At 29.1% G+C, this 23,773-nt stretch overlaps 6 protein-coding genes across 6 annotated transcripts; 2 read left to right on the top strand and 4 right to left on the bottom strand.

Moving 5' to 3' along the window:
- Nucleotides 1-12,602: 12,602 nt before the first annotated feature.
- On the bottom strand, nucleotides 12,603-13,938 carry LOC122849596 (histone H1-like). Its single transcript, XM_044148363.1, has 2 exons — nucleotides 12,815-13,938; nucleotides 12,603-12,719 (listed from the first exon to the last, which is right to left on the bottom strand). Exon 1 carries the CDS (start codon nucleotides 13,789-13,791, stop codon nucleotides 13,078-13,080), a length of 714 nt encoding a protein of 237 aa, XP_044004298.1. The 5' UTR covers nucleotides 13,792-13,938; the 3' UTR covers nucleotides 12,603-12,719; nucleotides 12,815-13,077.
- Nucleotides 13,939-17,947: 4,009 nt separating this feature from the next.
- LOC122850558 (histone H1-like) lies at nucleotides 17,948-18,680 on the bottom strand. Its single transcript, XM_044149688.1, has one exon. It carries the CDS (start codon nucleotides 18,635-18,637, stop codon nucleotides 17,948-17,950), a length of 690 nt encoding a protein of 229 aa, XP_044005623.1. The 5' UTR covers nucleotides 18,638-18,680.
- A 1,132-nt stretch (nucleotides 18,681-19,812) lies between these two features.
- LOC122849652 (histone H4) lies at nucleotides 19,813-20,321 on the bottom strand. The gene has a single exon (XM_044148424.1). It carries the CDS (start codon nucleotides 20,288-20,290, stop codon nucleotides 19,979-19,981), a length of 312 nt encoding a protein of 103 aa, XP_044004359.1. The 5' UTR covers nucleotides 20,291-20,321; the 3' UTR covers nucleotides 19,813-19,978.
- Nucleotides 20,322-20,558: 237 nt separating this feature from the next.
- Nucleotides 20,559-20,981, top strand: LOC122849625 (histone H3). The gene has a single exon (XM_044148394.1). It carries the CDS (start codon nucleotides 20,571-20,573, stop codon nucleotides 20,979-20,981), a length of 411 nt encoding a protein of 136 aa, XP_044004329.1. The 5' UTR covers nucleotides 20,559-20,570.
- Nucleotides 20,982-21,938: 957 nt separating this feature from the next.
- On the bottom strand, nucleotides 21,939-22,598 carry LOC122849634 (histone H2A). The gene has a single exon (XM_044148404.1). The coding sequence runs from the start codon at nucleotides 22,585-22,587 to the stop codon at nucleotides 22,210-22,212; it is 378 nt and encodes a 125-aa protein (XP_044004339.1). The 5' UTR covers nucleotides 22,588-22,598; the 3' UTR covers nucleotides 21,939-22,209.
- Nucleotides 22,599-22,920: 322 nt separating this feature from the next.
- On the top strand, nucleotides 22,921-23,309 carry LOC122849643 (histone H2B). The gene has a single exon (XM_044148415.1). The coding sequence runs from the start codon at nucleotides 22,935-22,937 to the stop codon at nucleotides 23,307-23,309; it is 375 nt and encodes a 124-aa protein (XP_044004350.1). The 5' UTR covers nucleotides 22,921-22,934.
- The last annotated feature ends 464 nt before the right edge of the window (nucleotides 23,310-23,773 follow it).

Here is a 23,773-nt window from a genome sequence, read left to right as displayed (position 1 = left end):
CAGGTTCGGATCCAGTATCTGGATCTAGATTGGATTTGAAATCAGGCAAGCCTGATCAGGGCTTGATCCGAACCTGACCTGAATTTCTACTCGGGTCATTAATAGACTATGATTTCTAAGCAGTTTATTTATGTAGAAAAACCGGTAAGTTAACGTTTATTAGAAATAGTAGAATTTTATTAGCTTGTATAATCAGCTTCTGCGCGTAAGATTCAGCAATAAAACAACATCTGTGAACATGATTCTAGCCTCGTTATCATGAGCAATATTTAAATTAAACTTATCATGACAATCATGATTTAGAATAATTTTTTTCTTAGATTTTTTTTGGTTCTCAGATGATTGCGAGAGTTTTTATGGAGATCCCACTGACATTAAGACATATATTACGTAAAATTTGCTAAGCTTTTCGAAAAAAATATTTTCAAAATGATCAATGTATGCGCACTTCCATAAAAATCGTTTTTTAGAAAAAAAAGTGAACTTTAAATGGTTTAAAAATATTTTGGAAAAAAAAAAATATTCTTTTTGAAGAGCTGACCTTTTTTTACATGGTTATAAATGATTCATCATTGAATTTTTTTATTGCAAAAAATATTGGATAAAATCGATTAAAATAAAATTTTTTTGCAAAATCGTGAACTACCCCATATAATATTGACTAAAATAATGTTAGAAAAAATCTGAAAAAATTCACAGACATATATCTCGATATGAGCTACAAAATATATGAAACTCAAAGTGATTGCAGATAGTGACGCATGAACCGTTGATCATAATTGGTAGACATATAGCCATATATTAGATATTAATTCAAGTTTACTTTGATTTATATTTTTTAAAGCTTATAAAAGAATATTATTTAACTTTATTATTTCAATGTAGATTTTACAGTATTCTTTTTTTCTCAGGCTACATTTGCTTCTATATCGATAAGACTACCACCACCACCACCACGACCACCACCACCAAGAGCACTACCACTTGGGACTGCTTCGATAGCTGTAAAAATTCAAATGAAAATTTTTTTTAATATCTTTAAAAACTATAATATTAATAATTTAATATATTTTTTAATATGTAAACTTACCAATGATGCTCATGGCAATAACAAGCATTACGAAATATGCGATCAAAGATAATTTGAACATCTTGTTAAGTGTAAATTATTTTTTTTCAATTCTTTGAATATTATGTATTAATGAACGACTAACAATATCGTACTATAAAATTTATTGGAAAACCATTTTTTTATATAATCCTGTTAATGTAAACATGTGATTTATTACGTAAGTTTTTTTTTCAATACGCAAATTTTGTTGTTGTTATTATTGTCAAAAAAAAAAGAATTTTTTATATTATAATTTATATTTTATGTTTTTTTTTATAGCTTATATAATGCTAAATTGATAAGATAGCCGTCTGCACTAATTTAATTAAATGCATGTAAATGAAAATATTATGGTCAGATAACAATTAAGACAAAGTTTATTTATTATGAAATATATATAGGTATATATATATTTTTTCGTTCTCTATATGAAACGCTATTTGTTTTTTTACAATTTTTATATCTACTTAATAATTAGGCTTCTGAAATATTAACCATCCCCCACGAAAAAAAAAAAATAATCCAGAAGCACCTTTTCCCTTGGTTTGAACAAGATCATCAGATATAACAGCTGATTTGAGATATTTTTTAATAAATTGTGCATTATATAATAGAGCTGCATTTTTATATACCTGTTATTAAATAAAATTTATTTTTCCAAGAACTTTTGTTTATTAGCAAAAATATCATGGCAAGTTTGAGTTGATAAATTTTTGTGGCATTTATATGTATTGAATTTTAATTTAAAAAAAAAGCAAATCAACAAACAAGTATATTCATTTATATTTTTATTTTTTAAAGTTTATAAAATAATATTTTTTATTAATTATATTATTTCTTGGTAAATTTTACGAAATTATTTTTGTTTTTCTACCCTACAGTAAGACCTACATTGATGAGACTACCACGACCATGGTGGTAACCATCATCACACTCTTCACTACCCGAGTAGAAATTCAGGTCAGGTTCGGATCAAGCCCTGATCAGGCTTGCCTGATTTCAAATCCAATCTGGATCCAGATACTGGATCCGAACCTGATCAGGATGTAACGCTTTTTCGTAAGGTTTGGATCCAGAATGGATCAGGATACCTGATCAGGCTGTAGTAAAGATACATGATCCATAATGGATCCAGATACTGGATCCGAACCTGATCAGGATGTAACGCTTTTCGTAGGTTCGGATCAGAATGGATCAGGATACCTGATCAGGCTGTGGTAGATACATGATCCATAATGGATCTTCGGATCAAAACTGGATCAGGATACATGATTATTCAAAAAAATTAATAATTTCAAATTTATTTTTTTTAATTTAATCTAACGCTCAATAGAATACAGATAAACTTTATTATTACAAACTGACCTAATTGATAATTTACCTAACTAATTATTGCTGACCGGGGTTCGAACCCTTGAAGGATTACAACGCTAGTACTTGACACGCTCGGCCATTGAGGCATTCGATAATTCGTACTAACTTTTTGTCCTCATAGGTTCTACAAATTGCCTGGTCAGGATAGCATCAGGCCATCTCTATTTTATCCTTAATAGGGATAGCCTGAAATCAAGACTGGATCAAGAAAAAATTATTTGAAAAAAAAATAAATTCAATAATTTTTTCTTGATCAAGATTTGATCCAGAATGGATCAGGCTACTCACAATAGGATAAAATACAGATAGCCTGATGCTATCCTGATCAGGCAATTTGTAATATTCAAAGACGCAAATTTGATACTTGTTTCTTCATCCATTTTGGATCAGCTAGCCTTACTCTATCTTATTATAGAGTAGCCTGATCCATTCTGGATCAAGACTGATCAAGAAAAAATTATTAAAAATAAATGCAATAATTTTTCTTGATCAGATTTGATCAGAATGGATCAGGCTACTAATAGGATATAACCTGATTACTATCTGATCAGGCAATTTGTAAAATTCAAAGACGCAAATTTGATACTTTTTCTTTATCATTTTGGATCAGCTAGCCTTACTCTATATTAATAGAGTAGCCTGATCCATTCTGGATCAAGACTGGATCAAGAAAAAATTATTTGAAAAAAAAATAAATGCAATAATTTTTTCTTGATCAAGATTTGATCCAGAATGGATCAGAGCTACTCTAATGGGATAAAATACAGATAGCCTGATGCTATCCTGATCAGGCGATTTGTAAAATTCAAAGTCGCAAATTTGATACTGTTTTCTTGATCCAGTTTGGATCCAGGAGTCCTTACTTTAGCCTTAACAGAGTAGCCTGATCCATTCTGGATCAAGACTGGATCAAGAAAAAATTATTTGAAAAAAAAATAAATTCAATAATTTTTTCTTGATCAAGATTTGATCAGAATGGATCAGGCTACTCTTTTAAGATAAATACAGATAGCCTGATGCTATCCTGTCAGCCATTCCTACTTATCTTTAATAGATAGCCTGATCCAGTCGGATCAGGACTTGATCAAGATGGTATTTAAAAATTAATTTTAATTTAATCACCTGATCCGGACTGATCAGGCTATCTAATAAAGATGTAGGTGCCTGATCCAGGCTTGATCAGGATGTGATAGAGTTACTTGAATAGGGATAGCCTTACGATATCCTGATCAGGCCTGGATCAGTGTTCAGGCTATCCTGAACAAGTTTCTACTCGGGTAGTGCCATTAGTGTCATTTCTTGAAGATGCTTGAATAGCTATAAAAATTCACATAATAAATTTTTTAATATCTAAAAACTATAATATTAATAATGTTATATATTTTAGTATGTTAACTTACCAATGATGCTCATGGCAATAATAAGCATTGCGAAATATGCGATCAAAGATAATTTGAACATCTTGTTGAGTGTGAATTATTTTTTTTCAATTCTTTGAATATTATGTATTAATGAACGACTAACAATATCGTACTGTAAAAATTATTAAATAATCATTTTTTATATAATCCTGTTAATGTAAACATGTGATTTATTACGTGAGTTTATTTTTCAATACGCAAATCTTGTTGTTATTATTGTCAAAAAGAAAAACATTTTTTATATTTATTTATATTTAATATTTTTTTTTACAGCTTATATAATGATAAATTGATAAGATAGCCGTCTGCATTAATTTAATTAAATACATGTAAATAAAAATATTATATAGTACGATAACCATTATAACAAAGTTTATTTATTATGAAATATAAATATATATTTTTTTTTTGTTCTTTATACGAAACGTTATTTGTTTTTTCTTACATTGTTTATCTGCGTGCTTAATAATAAGGCTCCTGATAGATTAACCATGGTGAAAATACTTCTCTGGATTATTTTGTTATTGCAATTTTACACGGAGAGAAATATCCAACAAAAATTGTTAAAAAAATACTTAAAAATTGTTGAACAGAACCACAAAAAAGTACCAAGATGTAAGTCCAATAAAATATGATGTGATCATTATCAAAATTTGTTTTACCGACCCACAATTTTTGTGGTTCCCGGGGCACAAAAATTACGGTTCTGTACAACAAAATCTATTGGGCACGTATTAAATAAATAATATATAACTTCAGAGATGGCATTTTGAAAAAAAATACAAAACAATTGAGAAAAAGTTAAATAATTGCGGAAAAAATGCAGAGAAATATTTAAGGTATTTATTTACAATTGTGGAAAAATGTGTAGTTCTTTTTTAATTAGTGTAAATCGACGTAAAATAATATTTTTGTCTCATCAAAATATTTAAAATAAATTTAAATTTTTATATGTCCAAAACGGCATTTAATTACAATTCATATATATATTTTAAATTTAAATTATATTAAATTATATTAACATAACTATGTCGTATTTCAGTCAATTTATATCTTCTCTGTAAAAAAAAAAATAATTAGTTTTACTATGTTAATATAGTACTGAAGGACGTTTTCGAAAATATGGTTCAACATATTATTTTTTATAATTTTTTTTACGATGTGCATTTTAAATTTTACGATAGTAACATAGTAAAAACTACTCTTCTGAGGTAAAACCGGTTTTTATTATGGTTTTAGTAGACTTTACTTGTTCAATAGATAGTCTTCACTATACCAATGATACGAACAACCATAAACTTGTTACTTTTTATTATGTTGTGTGTTTAAATTCACCATGACCGTGAGGGTACATTTGGAAAAAGAACCGTACTATGGAAACCTTTAAAATGTGCTATGCAACTCGTAGTTGTTACTATATACAAAATGGTAAAAGTTATTAGGTCTGTAGTTAGTTTCACTATGCTAGCATGAAAGAAGAAGGGAATAAAAGAGAATAAATATATATAGACATTTTCGATTCTTCTACTGTTTTATACCTGAATGGCAATTTGGGTAAACGATCGGAGTTCAAATCCAGAAACCCGGGTTCGAATCCCGAGTTAGGTCAAGAAATAGCCAAGTTGAAAAACATGTATAAACATAATAATAATTATTATAAATAATTTAAAGTTATTTTTTAAATAAACAAATAATTCTGTTTTTTTTTTATCGAAAATACAAATAGAATATAATGAAATGTACTATTAAACATCGTAAATCTCACCATGCAACATAGTAGATTTAACGAACGCTAGACTTGACTATGCAACATAGTACTTCTTAACAAGATACATCGTATCTTCTCCAATTGGAACATTGTAAACTATCCCGAGTAGAAACTTGTTCAGGATAGCCTGAACACTGATCCAGGCCTGATCAGGATATCGTAAGGCTATCCCTATTCAGGTAACTCTATCACATCCTGATCAAGCCTGGATCAGGCACCTACATCTTTTCCTTAATCGGGATAGCCTGATCCAGTCCGGATCAGGACTTGATCAAGATAAAAGTATTAAATTTATTAAATTTTTAAATAATTTGATCTTGATCAAGTCCTGATCCGGACTGGATCAGGCTACCCCTATTAAAGATAGAGTAGGAATGGCCTGATCAGGATAGCATCAGGCTATCTGTATTTTATCCTTAATAGAGTAGCTTGATCCATTCTGGATCAAATCTTGATCAAGAAAAAATTATTGAATTTATTTTTCAAATAATTTTTCTTGATCAATCTTTATTCAGAATGGATCAACTACTCTATTAAGGATAAAGTAAGGCTAGCTGGATCCAAAATGGATAAAGAAAAAAGTATCAAATTTGCGTCTTTGAATTTTACAAATTGCCTGATCAGGATAGCATCAGGCTATCTGTATTTTATCCTTAATAGAGTAGCTTGATCCATTCTGGATCAAATCTTGATCAAGAAAAAATTATTGAATTTATTTTTTTTTCAAATAATTGTTTGTTGATCAAGATTTGATCCAGAATGGATCAAACTACTCTATTAAGATAAATACTAGCTGGATCCAAAATGGATAAAGCAAAAAAAATCAAATTTGCGTCTTTGGATTTTACAAATTGCCTGATCAGAATAGCATCAGGCTATCTGTAATTTATCCTTAATAGAGCAGCCTGATCCATTCTGGATCAAATCTTGATCAAGAAAAAATTATTGAATTTATGTTTTTTTCAAATAATTTTTTCTTGATCCAGTCTTGTTCCAGAATGGATCAGGCTACTATAAGGATAGATAAACTAGCTGGATCCAAAATGGATGAAGAAACAAGTATCAAATTTGCGTCTTGGAATTTTACAAAATGCCTGATCAGGATAGCATCAGGCTATCTGTATTTTATCCTTAATAGAGTAGCCTGATCCATTCTGGATCGAATCTTGATCAAGAAAAAATTATTGAATTTATGTTTTTTTCAAATAATTTTTTCTTGATCCAGTCTTGTTCCAGAATGGATCAGGCTATCCCTATTAAGGATAAAATAGAGATGGCCTGATGCTATCCTGACCAGGCAATTTGTAGAACCTATGAAGACAAAAAGTTAGTACGAATTATCGAATGCCTCAATGGCCGAGCGTGTCAAGTACTAGCGTTGTAATCCCGTGTCGAAGGGTTCGAACCCCGGTCGTAGCAATAATTAGTTAGGTAAATTATCAATTAGGTCAGTTTGTAATAATAAAGTTTATCTGTATTCTGTTAAGCGTTAGATTTCAAATTAAAAAAAAAAAATAAATTTGAAATTATCAATTTTTTTTTTTATTTTTTTGAATAAATCATGTATCCTGATCCAGTTTTGATCCGGAATCTGGATCCATTATGGATCATGTATCTTTACCACAGCCTGATCAGGTATCCTGATCCATTCTGGATCCGAACCTTACGAAAAAGCGTTACATCCTGATCAGGTTCGGATCCAGTATCTGGATCCATTATGGATTATGTATCTTTACTACAGCCTGATCAGGTATCCTGATCCATTCTGGATCCAAACCTTACGAAAAAGCGTTACATCCTGATCAGGTTCGGATCCAGTATCTGGATCCAGATTGGATTTGAAATCAGGCAAGCCTGATCAGGGCTTGATCCGAACCTGACCTGAATTTCTACTCGGGCTGTTTTTTTACAATATTTTTGTAAACAGCAAGAAAAAAAATAAAAAATCCTACGGAACACTTAGGGTGCACCTTGGGGAACTTGACTATCTTTTTTTTTTTATATATAAATTCTTCATTTATTGCAGTAATAATTTGGACAAATAAAATAACATTAATAGATGTTGCAGATGGATTATTTCTAATGATATCATTTGAATTTTTCGAGACTCTTTATTCGACGATATTATTATTTTTAATTTTCTATACAATAATTGGATTTCTTTTGCTCTATGCTGCAATAATTGTAAGTATTTTTTTCGTTAATTGAAATACATATTTAGTTGTTTAATCAATTTCTTTTTTTTCATAATAATCCTTGGTTATGCATGTCTTTTTTCAAAATCTTTTTAAGCTACTGGACACTAACAGCTCTGTTGCTATTAAATAAAAAACTATCAACAATAATTTCCATTGAAGCCATTGTTGTGTTATCAATATTAGGTATATTTTTATTGTTTAAAATAAATAAATTAAATCATGAAAATAGTTGATAATTTTTTTTTTTCTTTTTTCTGTTTGTCTAGGAATTGACACAGTTTTTGAATAAATTGTGAATGTTTTTCAGTGTCAAGCTTATAACTTGCAAACATATATTTGTTAATTGCTTGAAGTGACGATCCATTGCCTTTAGCAAGATCTTTGACTGCAGCCTTGACCATATCAGCAGTGCTTGGATGGGCTGCATAAACTATTATTGGTCTTATGCATGTTTTATATATTAGCATTCTATTTTTTCGTATTACATAATTATTTTTATCAAGTAGTGGGTATAACATACTAACAGCTGTGTTTGTTTTTCTCATAATTGCAATTATATGATGTGAATTCACTATTAATAGTCTAATTTTGTGTCAAGTGTGTGGCCTAAATATTTTGCTTGGTTTGTGATTTTTAATTTTTCATCAAATAATTCAATTTTGGTTTTACTTTTTTATTTTTATGTGTGAAATAAAATAATTCTGTTTTGTTAACATTATTTTAAGTTTTTATTTCTTATATTATGGTTCTTAAATACTAATATGATTTTGTAGGTGGTTTAATAATATATCTTTACAAATTATTATGCTTCTGATCTTTTAAGTCTGGTAAAAATATATTTATCTGAATTATTTCCGGTATAAGAACAAATGAAATATTTCAATGACTATATTTATTTGAATAATATTCATTTATTTATATTATTTATTTATTCAAGTTCAATAATAATATCATAATAAATAAATATTATTAAATAAAAAAATATGTATTTATTAGTATAAAAATACGTTAATATATTTTTTTAAAATTTGGATTGAGCCAATTGCAGAAAAGTACGAAAAAAATTCGAGAAATTGCGTAATAATTAGGAAAAATTTGTGGCAGAAGTTTTTATTTGTTTTATATTTGAAAAAAAAGTTTTTTGTTTTTTAACAATATCAAAAATTCAAAAAATAATAGCGTCTCTGAAAAAGATATAATAAAATTTGCTTTTCCAAGAACTTTTGTTTATTCGCAGAAATATCATAGAAAGTTTAAGTTGATAAATTTTTGTAACATCTATATTGGATTTTTATTTCAAAATAAGTCAATCAACAAACAGTTATTTACTTTAATTTATGTTTTTATTTTTTCAAGCATATAAAATAATATTTTTCATTAATTTTATTAATTCATTGTAAATTTTACAAATTTTATTTTATTTTTATTTTCCCAATAACGGACCTGTTATACTGATAAGACTAAGACCACCAGTATTACTTGGAGCTATAAAAATTAACGTGATGAATTTTTTATTATATGAAAACTATAATATCAGTAATTTAATATATTTTAATGTGTTGGCTTACTAAGGAGGCTTATGGCAATAACAAGTATTGCGAAAGTTGAGATCAAAGATACTTTAAACATCTTGTTAAATGTGAGTAATTTTTTTCAACTCTTCAAATATTATGTATTAATGAACGACTAACAATATCGTACTGTAAAAATTATTAAAAACCATTTTCTTATATAATCCTGTTAATATAAACATGTGATTAATTACGTAAGTTTTTTTATTTCAAAACGCAAATCTTGTTGTTATTATTTTCAAAAAGAAAAGCATTTTTTATATTTATTTATATTTTATGTTTTTTTTTACAGCTTACATAATGATAAAATGATAAGATAGCCGCCTGCATTAATTTAATTGAATATTTAAATGAAAATATTATGGTCAGATAACATCTAAGACAACGTTTATTCAATATAAAATATATATTTTTTTTTTCGTTTTCTATATGAAATGCCTTTTGTTTTTTTTCCAAGTTCTATATGTATACTTGATAACTAGGCTTCTGATATATCAACCATTTTCCACGAAAAAATACATGTCCTGGGTTTACACTGGATATATATTTTTTTCGTGGTAGATGGTGAAAATATTTCTCCGGATTATTTTGTTTTTGCCTCTATTACTTCAAAGCTGGTCCATTGAAAAAAATACGAAAAAATTGAGAAAATGTTAAATAATTACGGAAGAAATCCAAATAAATATTTAAGGTAATCGATTTTAATTGTGGAATAATGTGCAGTTCTTTATTTATCAGTGTAAATGGACATAAAATATTTTTTTTTTTTTTTATTAAAAAATTTAAAATAAATTTACATTTTGTATGTTCAAAACTGCACTTATTGTTACATATATATATTCTAAATATAATTGATATTTTTTCAAAGTAAAAATTAAATATATTTTCAACTTATTTAATTCTAATATATAATATAATATTCTAATATAATTATAAAAATTGTTGATAATCCTTTTTTTCTGTTTCTTTAGGAATTGACATATATTTTGACATAATTATCTTTATTTATTACAAATGTTCGAAGGAAAAAAATATTATTTTTAATTTTATTTATAGAAAAATCTCATGACATTCTATAAACTTTGCATAATTTGATTTTTGTATTTCAATAAAAATAAATTACTTATTACAACTTTTAGCTGTAATATTTTTTAAATCATAATATTTTATATTGTAAAAGAGTTTATAAAAGAAACAAATAATTGTTTTACAAATATTGTGATAAAAGTAAAGAGTATAGAAAACGTTTGAAACGTTTGAATTGTGCATTGAATAATGAAGCTGCGTTTTTATATACCTGTTATAATGTAAACATGTTAATTTTTACACATGTTTTTTTTAAAACAACAGGTCAATACAGGTCCAAGGTTAAAATTACGTTGTACAGGTTTTTTTTTCACGCTTTTTACATTTATTTATTTATTCATTTATAAGAGAGAGCGAGAACCCAACATAGCATGCTCCAATTACAAGACAAAAATTATTCATTATGAAATATATATGGTGACTGCATTGTGGTACCTCATATACGAAACGTTATTTGTACTTGATTCTATTGAAAAAAAATACGAAAGAATTCATATAATGTTAAATAATTACGGAAAAAATCCAGAGAAATATATATAAGGTAATTGATTACAATTGTGGAAAAATGTGCAGTTCTCTTTTAATCAGAGTGAATTGACATAAAATAATTTTTTTGTCTCATCAAAATATTTAAAATAGATTGAAATTTTTATGTCATAAACCGTATCTATTTTATATATTTTAGATATTTTCTTGAAACTAATATTAGTAAATTTGTATCATGGTGTAGCGTTAATAAGCTAGATGTTAATGCTGACAAGTGCAGCTTTGTAATGTCATACCACAAAGGCAATAACAAAATTGTAAATGATTATCATATACATAGTATCATCTTAAACCGACCTGTTAATATCACAGATCTTGGTGAAGGAAATTGTCATTTGATTATTATATAGATAAACTTGTTAAATCAACTATGTCAGCTCTTGGACTTGTCATCAGACTTTTTCAATCTTTTGACAATCCAAAAGTAATTAAAACTCTATATTATTCTTTCGTTCAATCCAAGATGGATTACTGCTTAATTATAAATTCACTTCGTAACAAAAAACAGCACAAACTGCTTAACAAAGTATATCGTAATTTCTTAAAATTCTTAATTTATAAAACAACTGGCAATTACCCACCACATGTTTTTCAGTGTCAAGCTTGTAATTTGCATGGTTTTTCCTGAAATTTTCTAGTAATTAATAATTATTACCAGAAACTGTTTCCAGTAAATTTTTAGAAAATTTTTAATAGATATTTCAAAAAACTGTTTCCAAAAGTTTTCTAGAAAATTTCTAATAATCATTTCTAGAAATTAACTAAAAACAATTTTTGGTAATGGCTTATTACAAGGCCAGTAACTGTTTCCAACAAATTTCGAGAAAATTACGAGAAACTGGTTAGCTGAGATACATTTGAAATTTAACCAGTTTGGTTTTAAAAATAAATATGGAATTATAATATGCAACAGTCGTACTGCTGATTCAACAAAACGAACAGAAATAAAATTTACTCTTCTTTACAAATACACTCTGTACTGGTTGATCACACAATGATAAAATTGTAATGAGAGATTAAAAAATAAATTTGACGTATTATAAATTCCACTACATATAAAATGTTGTAATTTATTTCGCCAATAACATGTAGATTTTATTGTATTGAAAAATAAGTATTAAATTATTACAAATAAATAAAAAAACTTAATAACATTTCTATTTTTTTGATAGACATTTAGTGATGTATTTCGATACAAGCTTTTGAGGTCGATTTTGCCATTCAGTGAGTTGTCCTTTTGATGGAACCACCTTGCATTATATATAAAAATAAAAATTGAGTGTATTTATTAAATGATTATTAAATAATTTACCTGATCTCCTTTTAATCTATCCAAAAAGTTACACATACAATTGCAGCTTTTATACCAGCATAATGAGTTAAAGCTGCAAATGTTGTTGCTTTCATTTCAATATTAACAACACCAGCTTTTTGAAGTTTCAAAAGAAATTTAATTTTATCCTCTTCATTGTAATCACAAAATGCTCTATCAAGACGTCCTTGGCCCTCATAAAAATCAGATGTACACATTGTTTTTCCAACAACTGTTTTATAACAATCATCAGGGCTTGCCAATGAATGTAATTCTTCTGCCAATTTTTCATCAAGTATAGCAGGTCGTTTAACCATTTTACCAATAATTGGCTAAATTAAAAAAAAAAATCAAATCAGTTAAAATCAATTATATTAAAAAAGTAAATTATTGATGTATATATTTTATTTTACAATAATTAATTTACCTCTTTATGATAAGGCTCTAAAATTCCATTTAATGCACCATTTGTAACGACAACAGTACCACCTTCATGGCGTCATAACCAATTCCACCACAAGTAGAAATTCTAATAAACACTGGATCACGTATTTTAGCATGATAAATAAGTGTTATTATTTCATGCAAAATATTATGATAAAAATAAAGAGTATATAAAACGTTTGAATAAATTGTTGGCCCTGAAAAGGGCCGATTTGTTTTTTTTCATCTTAGGGATGATGTGTAAATTTATTTTTTTGCTGGTGATTTCTTAGTTGTTTTGGCAACTGCTGCTTTTTTTGGTTTTGGTGATTTTGGCTTTGCAGTTGGTGCTTTAGTTGCTTTTTTAGCTTTTGGACTTTTTGGAGCTTTTGGTTTAACAATTTTAGCAGGAGCTGTTTTTGTTTTTTTCTCAACAATTGGTTTTTTAACAGCTGCTACTGTTTTCTTAGGTACAGTTACTTTTTTAGCAATAGCCTTGGCAGTTTCAGTTTTTTTATTAACTGCTGGTTTTTTAGCAACTGGAGCTTTTTTTGGTGATGCTGGTTTTTTAACAACTTTTGGCTTTGGTTCAGCAGCCTTGGTTGCTTTTTTAATTACAGCAAGTTTAAATGATCCAGAAGCACCTTTTCCCTTGGTTTGAACAAGATCACCAGATATAACAGCTGACTTGAGATATTTTTTAATAAATTGTGCATGTTTTTCAGTGTCAAGCTTGTAATTTGCAGCTATATATTTTTTAATTGCTTGAAGTGATGATCCATTGCGTTCAGCAAGAGCCTTAACTGCAGCCTTGACCATATCAGCAGTGCTTGGATGAGCCTTGGGTGCCTTTACAGCTTTCACAGCTTTTGGTGACTTTGGAGTCTTTGCTTTTGTTGCTTTTGGAGCAACTGCTTTTTTAACTGACTCAGTTTTAGCTGAGACATCCTCTGGAGCTGGTGTTGCACTTTTATCAGCCATATTTTACAAAATATTTACTTACCGGCCGTAGAATAACACAAATTGAGACAAGTTTTTCTATACTGTTTACTGTAACTTCACGACGAGCGTAAAGTCACTAGTTTGATTCGAGAGCACGTACCGTGCAGAGGACATAACTGCTTTGAACATATGCCTGCCTTAGCTGATTGTTGAAAAGAGTATTGACTATTTTTAATATTTTATTGTTATTAATTAATAAATATATAATTTTCGTATTATTATTTCATATTTAATTTCTCAATTGAATGACAAATAATTTTATAAATATCATTACTCGTTAAAAAAATTGTATTACTTTATAATTTAATGGAAAGTGAGGCATCGACTTTTTCAAGATCTTGGATGTCTAACAATTGTCTTATTATTACAACAATAATTAATAATTATATTATTTTAAACAACTGTAAAATAAACATTGATCTATCTACTTTCATGTTATGTAAAAAAAAATTCATCTATCATGGTTGAAGTAATTTTTTTTAAGCATTCAATTCAGCTCCACATGGGCATAAAACACCTCAATACTCAATGAAAAATATTAACAAAGCTTTGATTATTTTTTATTGTATAACTTTAAAAATTAACTAATAATTTTATTTTTTTATTAGTTTTGTTTTTTTTTATGTTTTAAGATTTTTAAGGTGTTAGCTATTACAGTTAATCATTCAATGCTAGACATAAGAAATATTATTCACACAAGTTTGTAAGAAATAAAATACATAAATAAAGTTCTACTTTTTTATGATCTATTAAAAACTTGTCAATTATAGTTTAAATAAAAATTTTGATGGTAATATATACTTATAAATACGTAGTTATATTTTTAATTAAAAAAAAAAAAATTATTAATAGCGTAAATAGAATAATAATTAAACGAGACAAGTCTAACTCTATGGACTCTATGGACATTGTGACTCCCAGGAATATACTGTAAGGCTATTGTTTTATTTTTCTTTTTAATTTTTGTATTATTATTATTTTATAATTATACTGGGATAATCTGGAGAGACAATAATGTTTAAAAAAATTTTCTAAATTGCATTATTTTAATTTTTTTTTTTAAAATTAATTATCAGCCTCAACAGGTACAACGTGGATGACTTCAAAATCCTGGTATAGCTGGACAGCAGCCAAATACCCAGAGAATAATGAGACCTGTTATGTCAAATAATTCTAATCTTCGTCATCTTTTGTAACAGGTGCAATCATTAAATATGTATGATCAATTCGTGTTAATGGATCAATATCTTTTTTTTTTTTAGGTGGTGCGATTGGATTACCATCATCATCATAGTCAATATCATCATCTCCTATCTCTTATATGGCTACCATAACTAATAAAACATGTGAGAAAACCACATTGTTTAATAATATCATGCAACTTAAAACGATATCATCAAAATTTATTATTAAATGCCTACGATCTAATTGTTAATGCAATGTCTTGAAGGCCTAAATTATTAATTTATTAAAATTATTAAAATATAAAAATTATTACTAAGTTATTATTATTCAATCTGACTGTTATTCAATCTTATTATATCGTGTATAAATTGTTTATACGAATTATTATTACCATATACTAATTACTAATTATTAATTTTAACTAAACGTTATAAAATATCTGTAGCTCGACATTGGTTTATTACTGCTGGGCTCATGTACCTAATAAATAAATAAATAAATAAATAAATAAATAAATAAATAACAACATTAATATTTAAATTCAGATTAGATCTAAAGATAATTGTAATTTTTTTCAATTTAATATCAATAAATTTGTTACTTGGTGTGATGTGAATTATCCCAAATTAAATGTGTCTAAATGTTGTATTATATCTTTTGGTATAGATCAAAAAATATTACAAAAAATAATTATACTGGATGAATGGGAGGGTTTTATTATACTGATGGATAGGAGGGTTTTATTTTTTGCAGATGATGCAAAGATATTTTTAGAAATAAATTCAACATATGATGCAATGAGCTTGCAGGACAGTTTGGATAAATTTTCAGCGTTATGTGATAGTAAAAAATTAAAGCTAAATGAGCAGAAGTGTGAAATAATAACATTTATGAGAAAAAGAAAAGGTATATCATGGAGTTATATGTTAAATGGATGTGTATTGAAAAGATCTTTAATAAAAAAAGATCTTGGCATAGTTTTCGATTCGAGATTAACGCTTACACCACATATATTTAGGTTGGTTTCATCAACACATAAAGTCCTTGGGTTAATAATAAGAGCTAGTGAAAATTTAAATGATCCTTCTGTAATTAAATTATTATTTAAGAGCTTAATATATCCAATAATTGAATATGCTGCAGTTATTTGGTCTCCGGATAAAAATTATTTTTGTAAATTAATAGAAGAGATTCAAAGAAAATTTATTAGATACTATGTATACAGAAAAGAGTCTATGTGGCTTGATCAGGGATACAGTTATAAAATGATGTGTGAAAAGGCAGGTTTAATTTCAACGAAAAAAAGAAGAGAATTAGCAGCAGCCAAGAAGACTAGAAATACTATTTCTAGTCTTCTTGGCAGCAGCAGTTTTGAGATTTAATTTAATAAATGGTTTTATAAATTGCCCAGAACTGCTTCAAGAATTAAGTATAAATGTACCAAAAAATTTAAATAGAAGGAATTTAAATTTGCCATTTTATCCATCAGTAACTGTGTCCAGGTTTCAACAATATAAATTATCGTATAAAATAATGAAACAAATTACTAGTTTGGTTAAGGATTATAGTGATTCGGTTGACTGCTTTGCGTTAGCACACTCAGTAACGATGTCACAGTTAATTGATTTTTTGGTAGTGAATAAAAATAAATAATTGTAATCAATTGTAATGCAATATGTAAAACAAGCGAATTATTGTAATTTATTATTTTTGTGGCAGGCCCAATAATTGGTTTTTAACCAGCTGGGTTAATAAAGATTATTATTATTATTATTATTATTATTATTATTATTATTATTATTATTATAATACTATTATGGATCATGTTCTTGAACGCAAATCTGTTGTATGTGATCTTGGTATGACGTTCAATCACTAATTGTTATTTAGTCATCAAATTGAAAATTTAGTAAAGTCAGTTATGACATCACTTGGCCTCGTAATTGGGTTGTCTAAACATTTTAAAAGTCTCGAATCTATAAAATGTCTATATGCTTACGTTATAACTCCAGGTTAGAATATTGCTTGGTTATATACTCTCTTCGTACCAAAAAAACATTTTAATTTAATCAATAGAGTCCATGGGAAATTTTTAGAATACTTATTGTGTTAAATCAAAGGATATAAAGCTATGCTAAGTTCTGATAACTTTGCCCATAATAGCATGGCTGATATGGTACCGACTTCAATTCATCATGATGCTTTATTAGTCATCTTTTTCACGAAATTATTATCAGATCGATTGTCTTGACATTATTTCTGATTTCAGATTCAATACTGTTAGAATTTGTAGCTTATATTTTTATTATTTATTTAAATATTTATTTATTAAATGAGGAATATTATGGGAGGAATTACTTAAGGTATATAAAATGAGCTAGACTTTAAATTAATTAATTATTTTCTTTAATCAAAAGCTACGTATAGGGAGATCGTGTCAATGCTTATGTGTACCAGACAAGAGTCGCAATTAGACTGAGTAACAAAATTATAATATAATATAATATTAATTCTTTATTTCTTTGTCCTAATCACACTTCCAGCATTCGTCATTTATTCACAGAAAAATATTTCGGTTACACCTACATCAACATCATCCGATCACACCATACTCACAATCTCATAAACAAAAATAAATTTAATCTCTATTTCGTTTCATTATCACTTCTTGTTTATTCTACAGAAAATAAAATCATATTTCCAACAAATACTCTGGCCACTAAACTGAGAAAGGTTTAGTCTTTTTATTTAAAAAATAATAATGATTGTAAATTAATTTCATCTCCAAAATAATAATGAAATAATTTATTGTAGTTTAAAGTCTACGTAAATATTTATATAATTTTATTGATAAAATTATTCAACGTTTAAATAAGTTGTTGGCCCTAAAAAGGGCCGATCTTAATTTTTTTTCATCTTCCCATTTTGTGAAGAATTATTTTTTTTTAAATTACTCTGTTTCAGATGTAACTTTAGTTTCTTTTGTATTTTTTGTTGTAACTGCAGTTTTTTTAGCTTTTGGAATTTTCGGTTTAGCTAATGGTCCTTTTGTTGCTTTTTTAGCTTTTGGACTTGGTTTACTTTTTTTTTCATCAGTTGATTTTTTAGCTGCAGGTTTTTTTGTTGGAGATTTATCAATTTTTTTATCACCATTTGTAATTTTTTTAGCTGATGTTTTTTTAATAACAGCATCATTTTTTTTTGTTACTGTTTTTTTTTGTATAATTTTAGCTTTTGGCTTCTTGACAGGCTCATCATCAGCAATTTTAAATGATCCCAGAGCACCATTGCCCTTGGTTCGTACCAAAGCACCAGTATTAGCAGCACTATTTAAATATTTACGAATGAATATTGCGTGTTTTTTAGTGTCAAGTTTGTATTCAGATGACAAGTATTTTTTAATTGCCTGAAGTGAGCTTCCTTTACGATCAGCAAGTGCTTTGATTGCTGAATTGACCATATCAGCAGTACTTGGATGAGCAGCTGCCTTGGCACTTGATTCCTTGGATATTTTTGGCTGTTTCACTTTGGAAACTTTTGGAGATGCTGTTTTTTTTTCAATTGCAGTTTCAACGTCATCTGATGTGATAACATCAGGTGGAGTTGGTGATGGTGACGGTGATGCAGTTGTGGCAGCCATGATAATAAAAAATTTCGTAGAAAATGTTACAGTTATGACGATAAATTTTATCTTAAAATATCGAGTATTAGATATAAAAATGCTTGCGTAATAGTAAGGGATCCACTTGAGCGCCGACCGTGAAGGAAACCATACTCATCCAGAAGCTGAAATTCTTTGCAATTTTACTCAATAGACATTATAAATTTATTCTTTAAATTATTTTTTAAATGATTACATCAATATTTAAATAAATGTATTTTGTTTTATATTAGATCTTATATTTTTACACATTTTAAAAAAATACGCAACTGCCTTGAATTGAATTAACTTTATAAAAATGAAATGGATGTAACACATTAGTATCGTCCAGGCTGGAAGCATCATTCTTATCCTTATTTATTAAACAATCGAGTTAATGAAAAAAAATCATGCTGTTGTAATGTGACAGATGACATTACTGTTTATTTATACATATAAGCCAACTTTTCAAATATGTTTTAATGAAAGAAAAATTATCATATTTGTAGAGAAATTGCAGTCTCTCCCTCTAAATATATATATGTATATAAATATGTGAAAGGATAATAACCTTGATAAGCCGACACTCGTCTTTAATAAATGATTAATAAATAAATAGTTACATTTGATTAGTCTTTTTATTTAACTAGTAAAACTTGGTAATTTTAACTAATTGTATTTAGGTATTAATGAATATAGGGTCCACAAAATTATATTTTCAAGTTGTTCTTTTTATTTATTTAATAAACTACTGTTTGGAAAAATTGTTGATTATAATAAATCCGTCCAAAATAAATCACGACATAATAAATCGCGACAAAATAAATTGAAAAAAAATAAATCTAGACAAAATTAAATCAAATAATATTAAAAAATAAATAAATAAAATTAAAAACTCTATCAAGAATTCATTAAAATTGTCTTCTAAAATTATAAATACGAAAAATGAATGATATAAATTAATGGAATAAATGAAAATAAATAAATAAAATTAAAAAATAACTGATGAATTGAAATAATTTCTGAGTTATTCGTGAGCCGAGAAAAATCAGCAGATATTTTGACAGTTAAGAAGGCTTCGCTCCTCCCAAACCCACCTTAATGACTTAAAAGTCACCCCCTCATTCATGTCGTAACAATTTTTCCTTTTTAAATTTATTGTGTTTAGATTTATTTTCTCCAAGTTTGTTTTGTCCGGATTTATTGTCATGTTACCCGATAAGAATTGTACAAGTTAGGTAATATGCAAATAAGAATCGTTTATCATTGTTTGTAAAAAATTGATGGCCCTGAAAAGGGCCGATTTTTTTGTTTTTGATGAGTAACCGTTGTGTATAAAGCTTAACCTCCGAAACCGTAGAGAGTACGTCCTTGACGTTTCAATGCATAGACAACATCCATGGCAGTGACTGTCTTTCTCTTGGCGTGTTCGGTGTATGTGACTGCATCACGAATGACGTTTTCTAGGAAAACCTTGAGTACACCACGGGTCTCTTCGTAGATCAATCCAGAGATACGTTTTACACCACCACGACGAGCCAAACGACGAATGGCTGGTTTAGTGATACCTTGGATATTATCACGCAATACTTTACGATGACGTTTTGCTCCTCCTTTTCCCAATCCTTTGCCTCCTTTACCACGGCCAGTCATTTTGAATGAGTATAGATTTAGTGTTACTTAACTGAGAACTAACAGTTGAATGTGATTTTCGGAGTTAAAGACGCTGTTTATATAGGCTCCACAGAGCATGTTGTATCCCCATATTTTGGCTGAAAGCCAATGAACAAGGTGTATTAACTCTTTATAGGCCATCGGCCAATCAGCATAGAGTAAACCACTGCTCCAAAATGCTTAAAAACACGCGTGTTACCTTTCGGAACACATTTTACGTCTTCTCTTTTACCGAGTAACACGTTATTCTCTAATCGCTATGGCACGTACTAAGCAAACTGCCCGTAAATCAACTGGAGGCAAGGCTCCACGTAAACAACTTGCCACCAAAGCTGCTCGTAAGAGTGCTCCAGCAACCGGTGGTGTCAAGAAGCCACATCGTTATCGTCCAGGAACAGTAGCTCTTCGTGAAATCCGTCGTTATCAAAAAAGTACTGAGCTTTTGATCCGCAAGTTGCCATTCCAGCGACTTGTTCGTGAAATTGCTCAAGACTTTAAGACCGACTTGAGATTCCAGTCATCAGCTGTTATGGCACTCCAGGAAGCCAGTGAAGCCTACCTTGTTGGTCTCTTTGAAGACACCAACTTGTGTGCAATCCACGCCAAGCGTGTTACCATCATGCCAAAGGATATTCAATTAGCACGTCGTATCCGAGGAGAACGTGCTTAGAGCATCACATCATCTACAACAACCAAAACAATCGGCCCTTTTCAGGGCCATCAAATCAATCCAACTTGAAAATATTCATTCAATTTTAACCAATATATATACACAACCATTTTGGTTTTAACGAATCTTATATATAAGATTGTATAACAAAATTTTGCTTTTCTTTTTAGCTCCGATTTAGGTCGAAATATTTTTTGTTTCAATCATTTCCTTACGAGTTACGTTCTGATCTCAATGTTTATACGCACGTTTCGAACATGATACTTCGTTTTAGAGGCATACATATAGTCGACAGATGTTCCAAGTTGTGTGTGGCTTAGAGAAAATCAATACAATAGCGTTGCGCAGACGGCCGATAGAAGTTAGAACTGAGCTCACTGATTCCATGTGTGTTGACTTTGCTCTAAAATTTCGGAATAAAATAATAAACATGTGTTGATCCATCTACTCCAAAACTTACAGAGCAAAACTGAACTTGTTTTTTTCAAGTTGATATTTGTTGACAATGTTATGTCCGAAGTACTCGTAATAATTGCATTGTGAATTAGTTATTCGACCCTAACCTTTCGGTCAATAGGTCAGGTCTACAGCGTAGTAGGAGAAGGCAAGAGAAGAAAGTAATAATATGTTGTTGATGATATTTTTTTAATAATAACGGTTAACTATATTTATTTAACAATGTGATTTGACGATACAATAGTTGACAGTAGATATTACAAATGTTTGAATGTTCTGTTAAGTTACAATGTGTCTGATTACAAAAATTATAACTCAGAAGACCTGACTCTAACGTGATGATAATTACATGGCTATGTTTCGGTTCCCGGTCCCTAACGACAACTGATTTGTCTTAGTTTTTCGGGGTGTATTTATACTCGTATTTTCTCAGAGTAAGAGACAAAAGGGCTGGTCCCAAATGTGCCACTATCCGAGAGTATTGCGTTGATCTATCGTAGATGTAATCTAATCTGTCGCGTCTGGCTCCAAGAAAGTCGTAAAAATTTTATGTATCCGGTAAAAATAGTTTGGGAAAAGTCCCTTTAGTTTGAATATCATTTTATTACTTTTTAAGTGCATACAGCTGTGTAGTTTTGGGTCTTATCAAATATTTGTATTTTAGTTTCTTGAATTTTGATGAAATGAAAATTTAAAGATTATAACATATCGTTTTGAATATTTGATGGCCCTGAAAAGGGCCGATTGGTTTGATATTGATGACTTGTTGAATTTAGGCACTGCTTTTTTCAGTCTTTTTTGGTAAAAGAACAGCTTGGATGTTTGGCAAGACACCACCTTGGGCAATGGTTACACCAGAGAGAAGTTTGTTTAACTCTTCGTCGTTACGGATGGCCAATTGAAGATGACGTGGAATGATTCTGGTCTTTTTGTTGTCACGAGCAGCATTACCTGCCAATTCGAGAACTTCAGCAGCCAAATATTCCATAACGGCAGCCAAGTAGACAGGTGCACCAGCACCAACACGTTCAGCGTAGTTACCTTTACGGAGTAAACGATGGATACGTCCAACTGGGAATTGGAGTCCAGCACGGTTGGAACGAGTCTTTGACTTTCCCTTTGCTTTACCACCTTTGCCACGGCCAGACATGATGACTTGGAGTTTTTGAAGTAAACTTGATGCTTAATAACTACACGACCTTTGAGGCGTGTGAGAGACGACTAATACTTTTAGCCCCTGAAACACGGCTTTTGTAGACTTTTTTGCCGCAACTGCGCGCCAATCACGTGGCGTTTTACTAGTTCAGTCGCTCTTTTAGAGTGGGGTAGCAACAAAATTGTAAACAGCGCAACAATCACAACGAGTATAGCACTTGCTTTACTTACAGCTGCTCATTCTCTAACGCTATTGGTGCGCTGTTCACAACGAAAAATAGTTAAAAGCGGCCGAAAAAGGCCGACCCTCACAATTTCCAAGTTGATCTTTAAACTATCAACATGCCTCCAAAAGCAAGTGGTAAAGCTGTTAAAAAAGCCGGCAAGGCTCAAAAGAACATCACCAAGACTGACAAGTCCAAGAGGAGAAAGAAGAGGAAGGAATCTTACGCAATCTACATCTACAAGGTATTGAAACAAGTTCATCCAGACACTGGTGTCTCATCCAAGGCCATGAGCATCATGAACAGTTTCGTCAACGATATCTTTGAACGTATTGCTGCTGAAGCTTCCCGTCTTGCTCACTACAACAAGAGATCAACCATCACCTCCCGGGAAATCCAGACAGCTGTTCGTCTTCTTCTTCCTGGTGAACTTGCCAAGCATGCCGTCAGTGAAGGCACTAAGGCAGTCACCAAGTACACTAGCTCCAAGTAAACAACTGGCGAACCGACAAAATATAAACCAATCGGCCCTTTTCAGGGCCATCAAATTTTTATAACTACGATCAACTTACTCAATTTTGTGTTACTTACATTTGTGATGGGATATATGAAAAGTATCTTAAGCTAAAACTTAATAATAATAATAATCAAATACCATATGTATAATTTTATGAAAAATCAATTAGTCCAATAAAACGTATAAATGAAATAAATATTCATAATAATACTGTAGAAGCTAAAAAACCCAAAATAATTTCTGATATAATTTTAAATAAAAAACCTACTACTTATAAAATTAATTTAATAAATAATGATGAAGAAATAGGAATTCCAAACTTTGACAATACATGTTATATAAATTCTATTATTCATCCTCTAAATAATACAGAAGAATTTTATAATATAATCATGAATTCAAATTATAAAGAATTTGATACATTTAAAAAAATATTTCAT

Source organism: Aphidius gifuensis, linkage group LG2 (assembly GCF_014905175.1).
Source record: "Aphidius gifuensis isolate YNYX2018 linkage group LG2, ASM1490517v1, whole genome shotgun sequence".
Lineage (NCBI taxonomy): Eukaryota > Metazoa > Arthropoda > Insecta > Hymenoptera > Braconidae > Aphidius > Aphidius gifuensis.
Note: the sequence above shows the minus strand (reverse complement) of the source record. Positions and strands in the feature narration are given on the sequence as shown.

Bases quoted from the DNA above. Each gene is read 5' to 3' on its own strand.
- LOC122849643 (XM_044148415.1), top strand. From the start codon at position 22,935: ATGCCTCCAAAAGCAAGTGGTAAAGCTGTTAAAAAAGCCGGCAAGGCT.
- LOC122849634 (XM_044148404.1), bottom strand. From the start codon at position 22,587: ATGTCTGGCCGTGGCAAAGGTGGTAAAGCAAAGGGAAAGTCAAAGACT.
- LOC122850558 (XM_044149688.1), bottom strand. From the start codon at position 18,637: ATGGCTGCCACAACTGCATCACCGTCACCATCACCAACTCCACCTGAT.
- LOC122849596 (XM_044148363.1), bottom strand. From the start codon at position 13,791: ATGGCTGATAAAAGTGCAACACCAGCTCCAGAGGATGTCTCAGCTAAA.
- LOC122849625 (XM_044148394.1), top strand. From the start codon at position 20,571: ATGGCACGTACTAAGCAAACTGCCCGTAAATCAACTGGAGGCAAGGCT.
- LOC122849652 (XM_044148424.1), bottom strand. From the start codon at position 20,290: ATGACTGGCCGTGGTAAAGGAGGCAAAGGATTGGGAAAAGGAGGAGCA.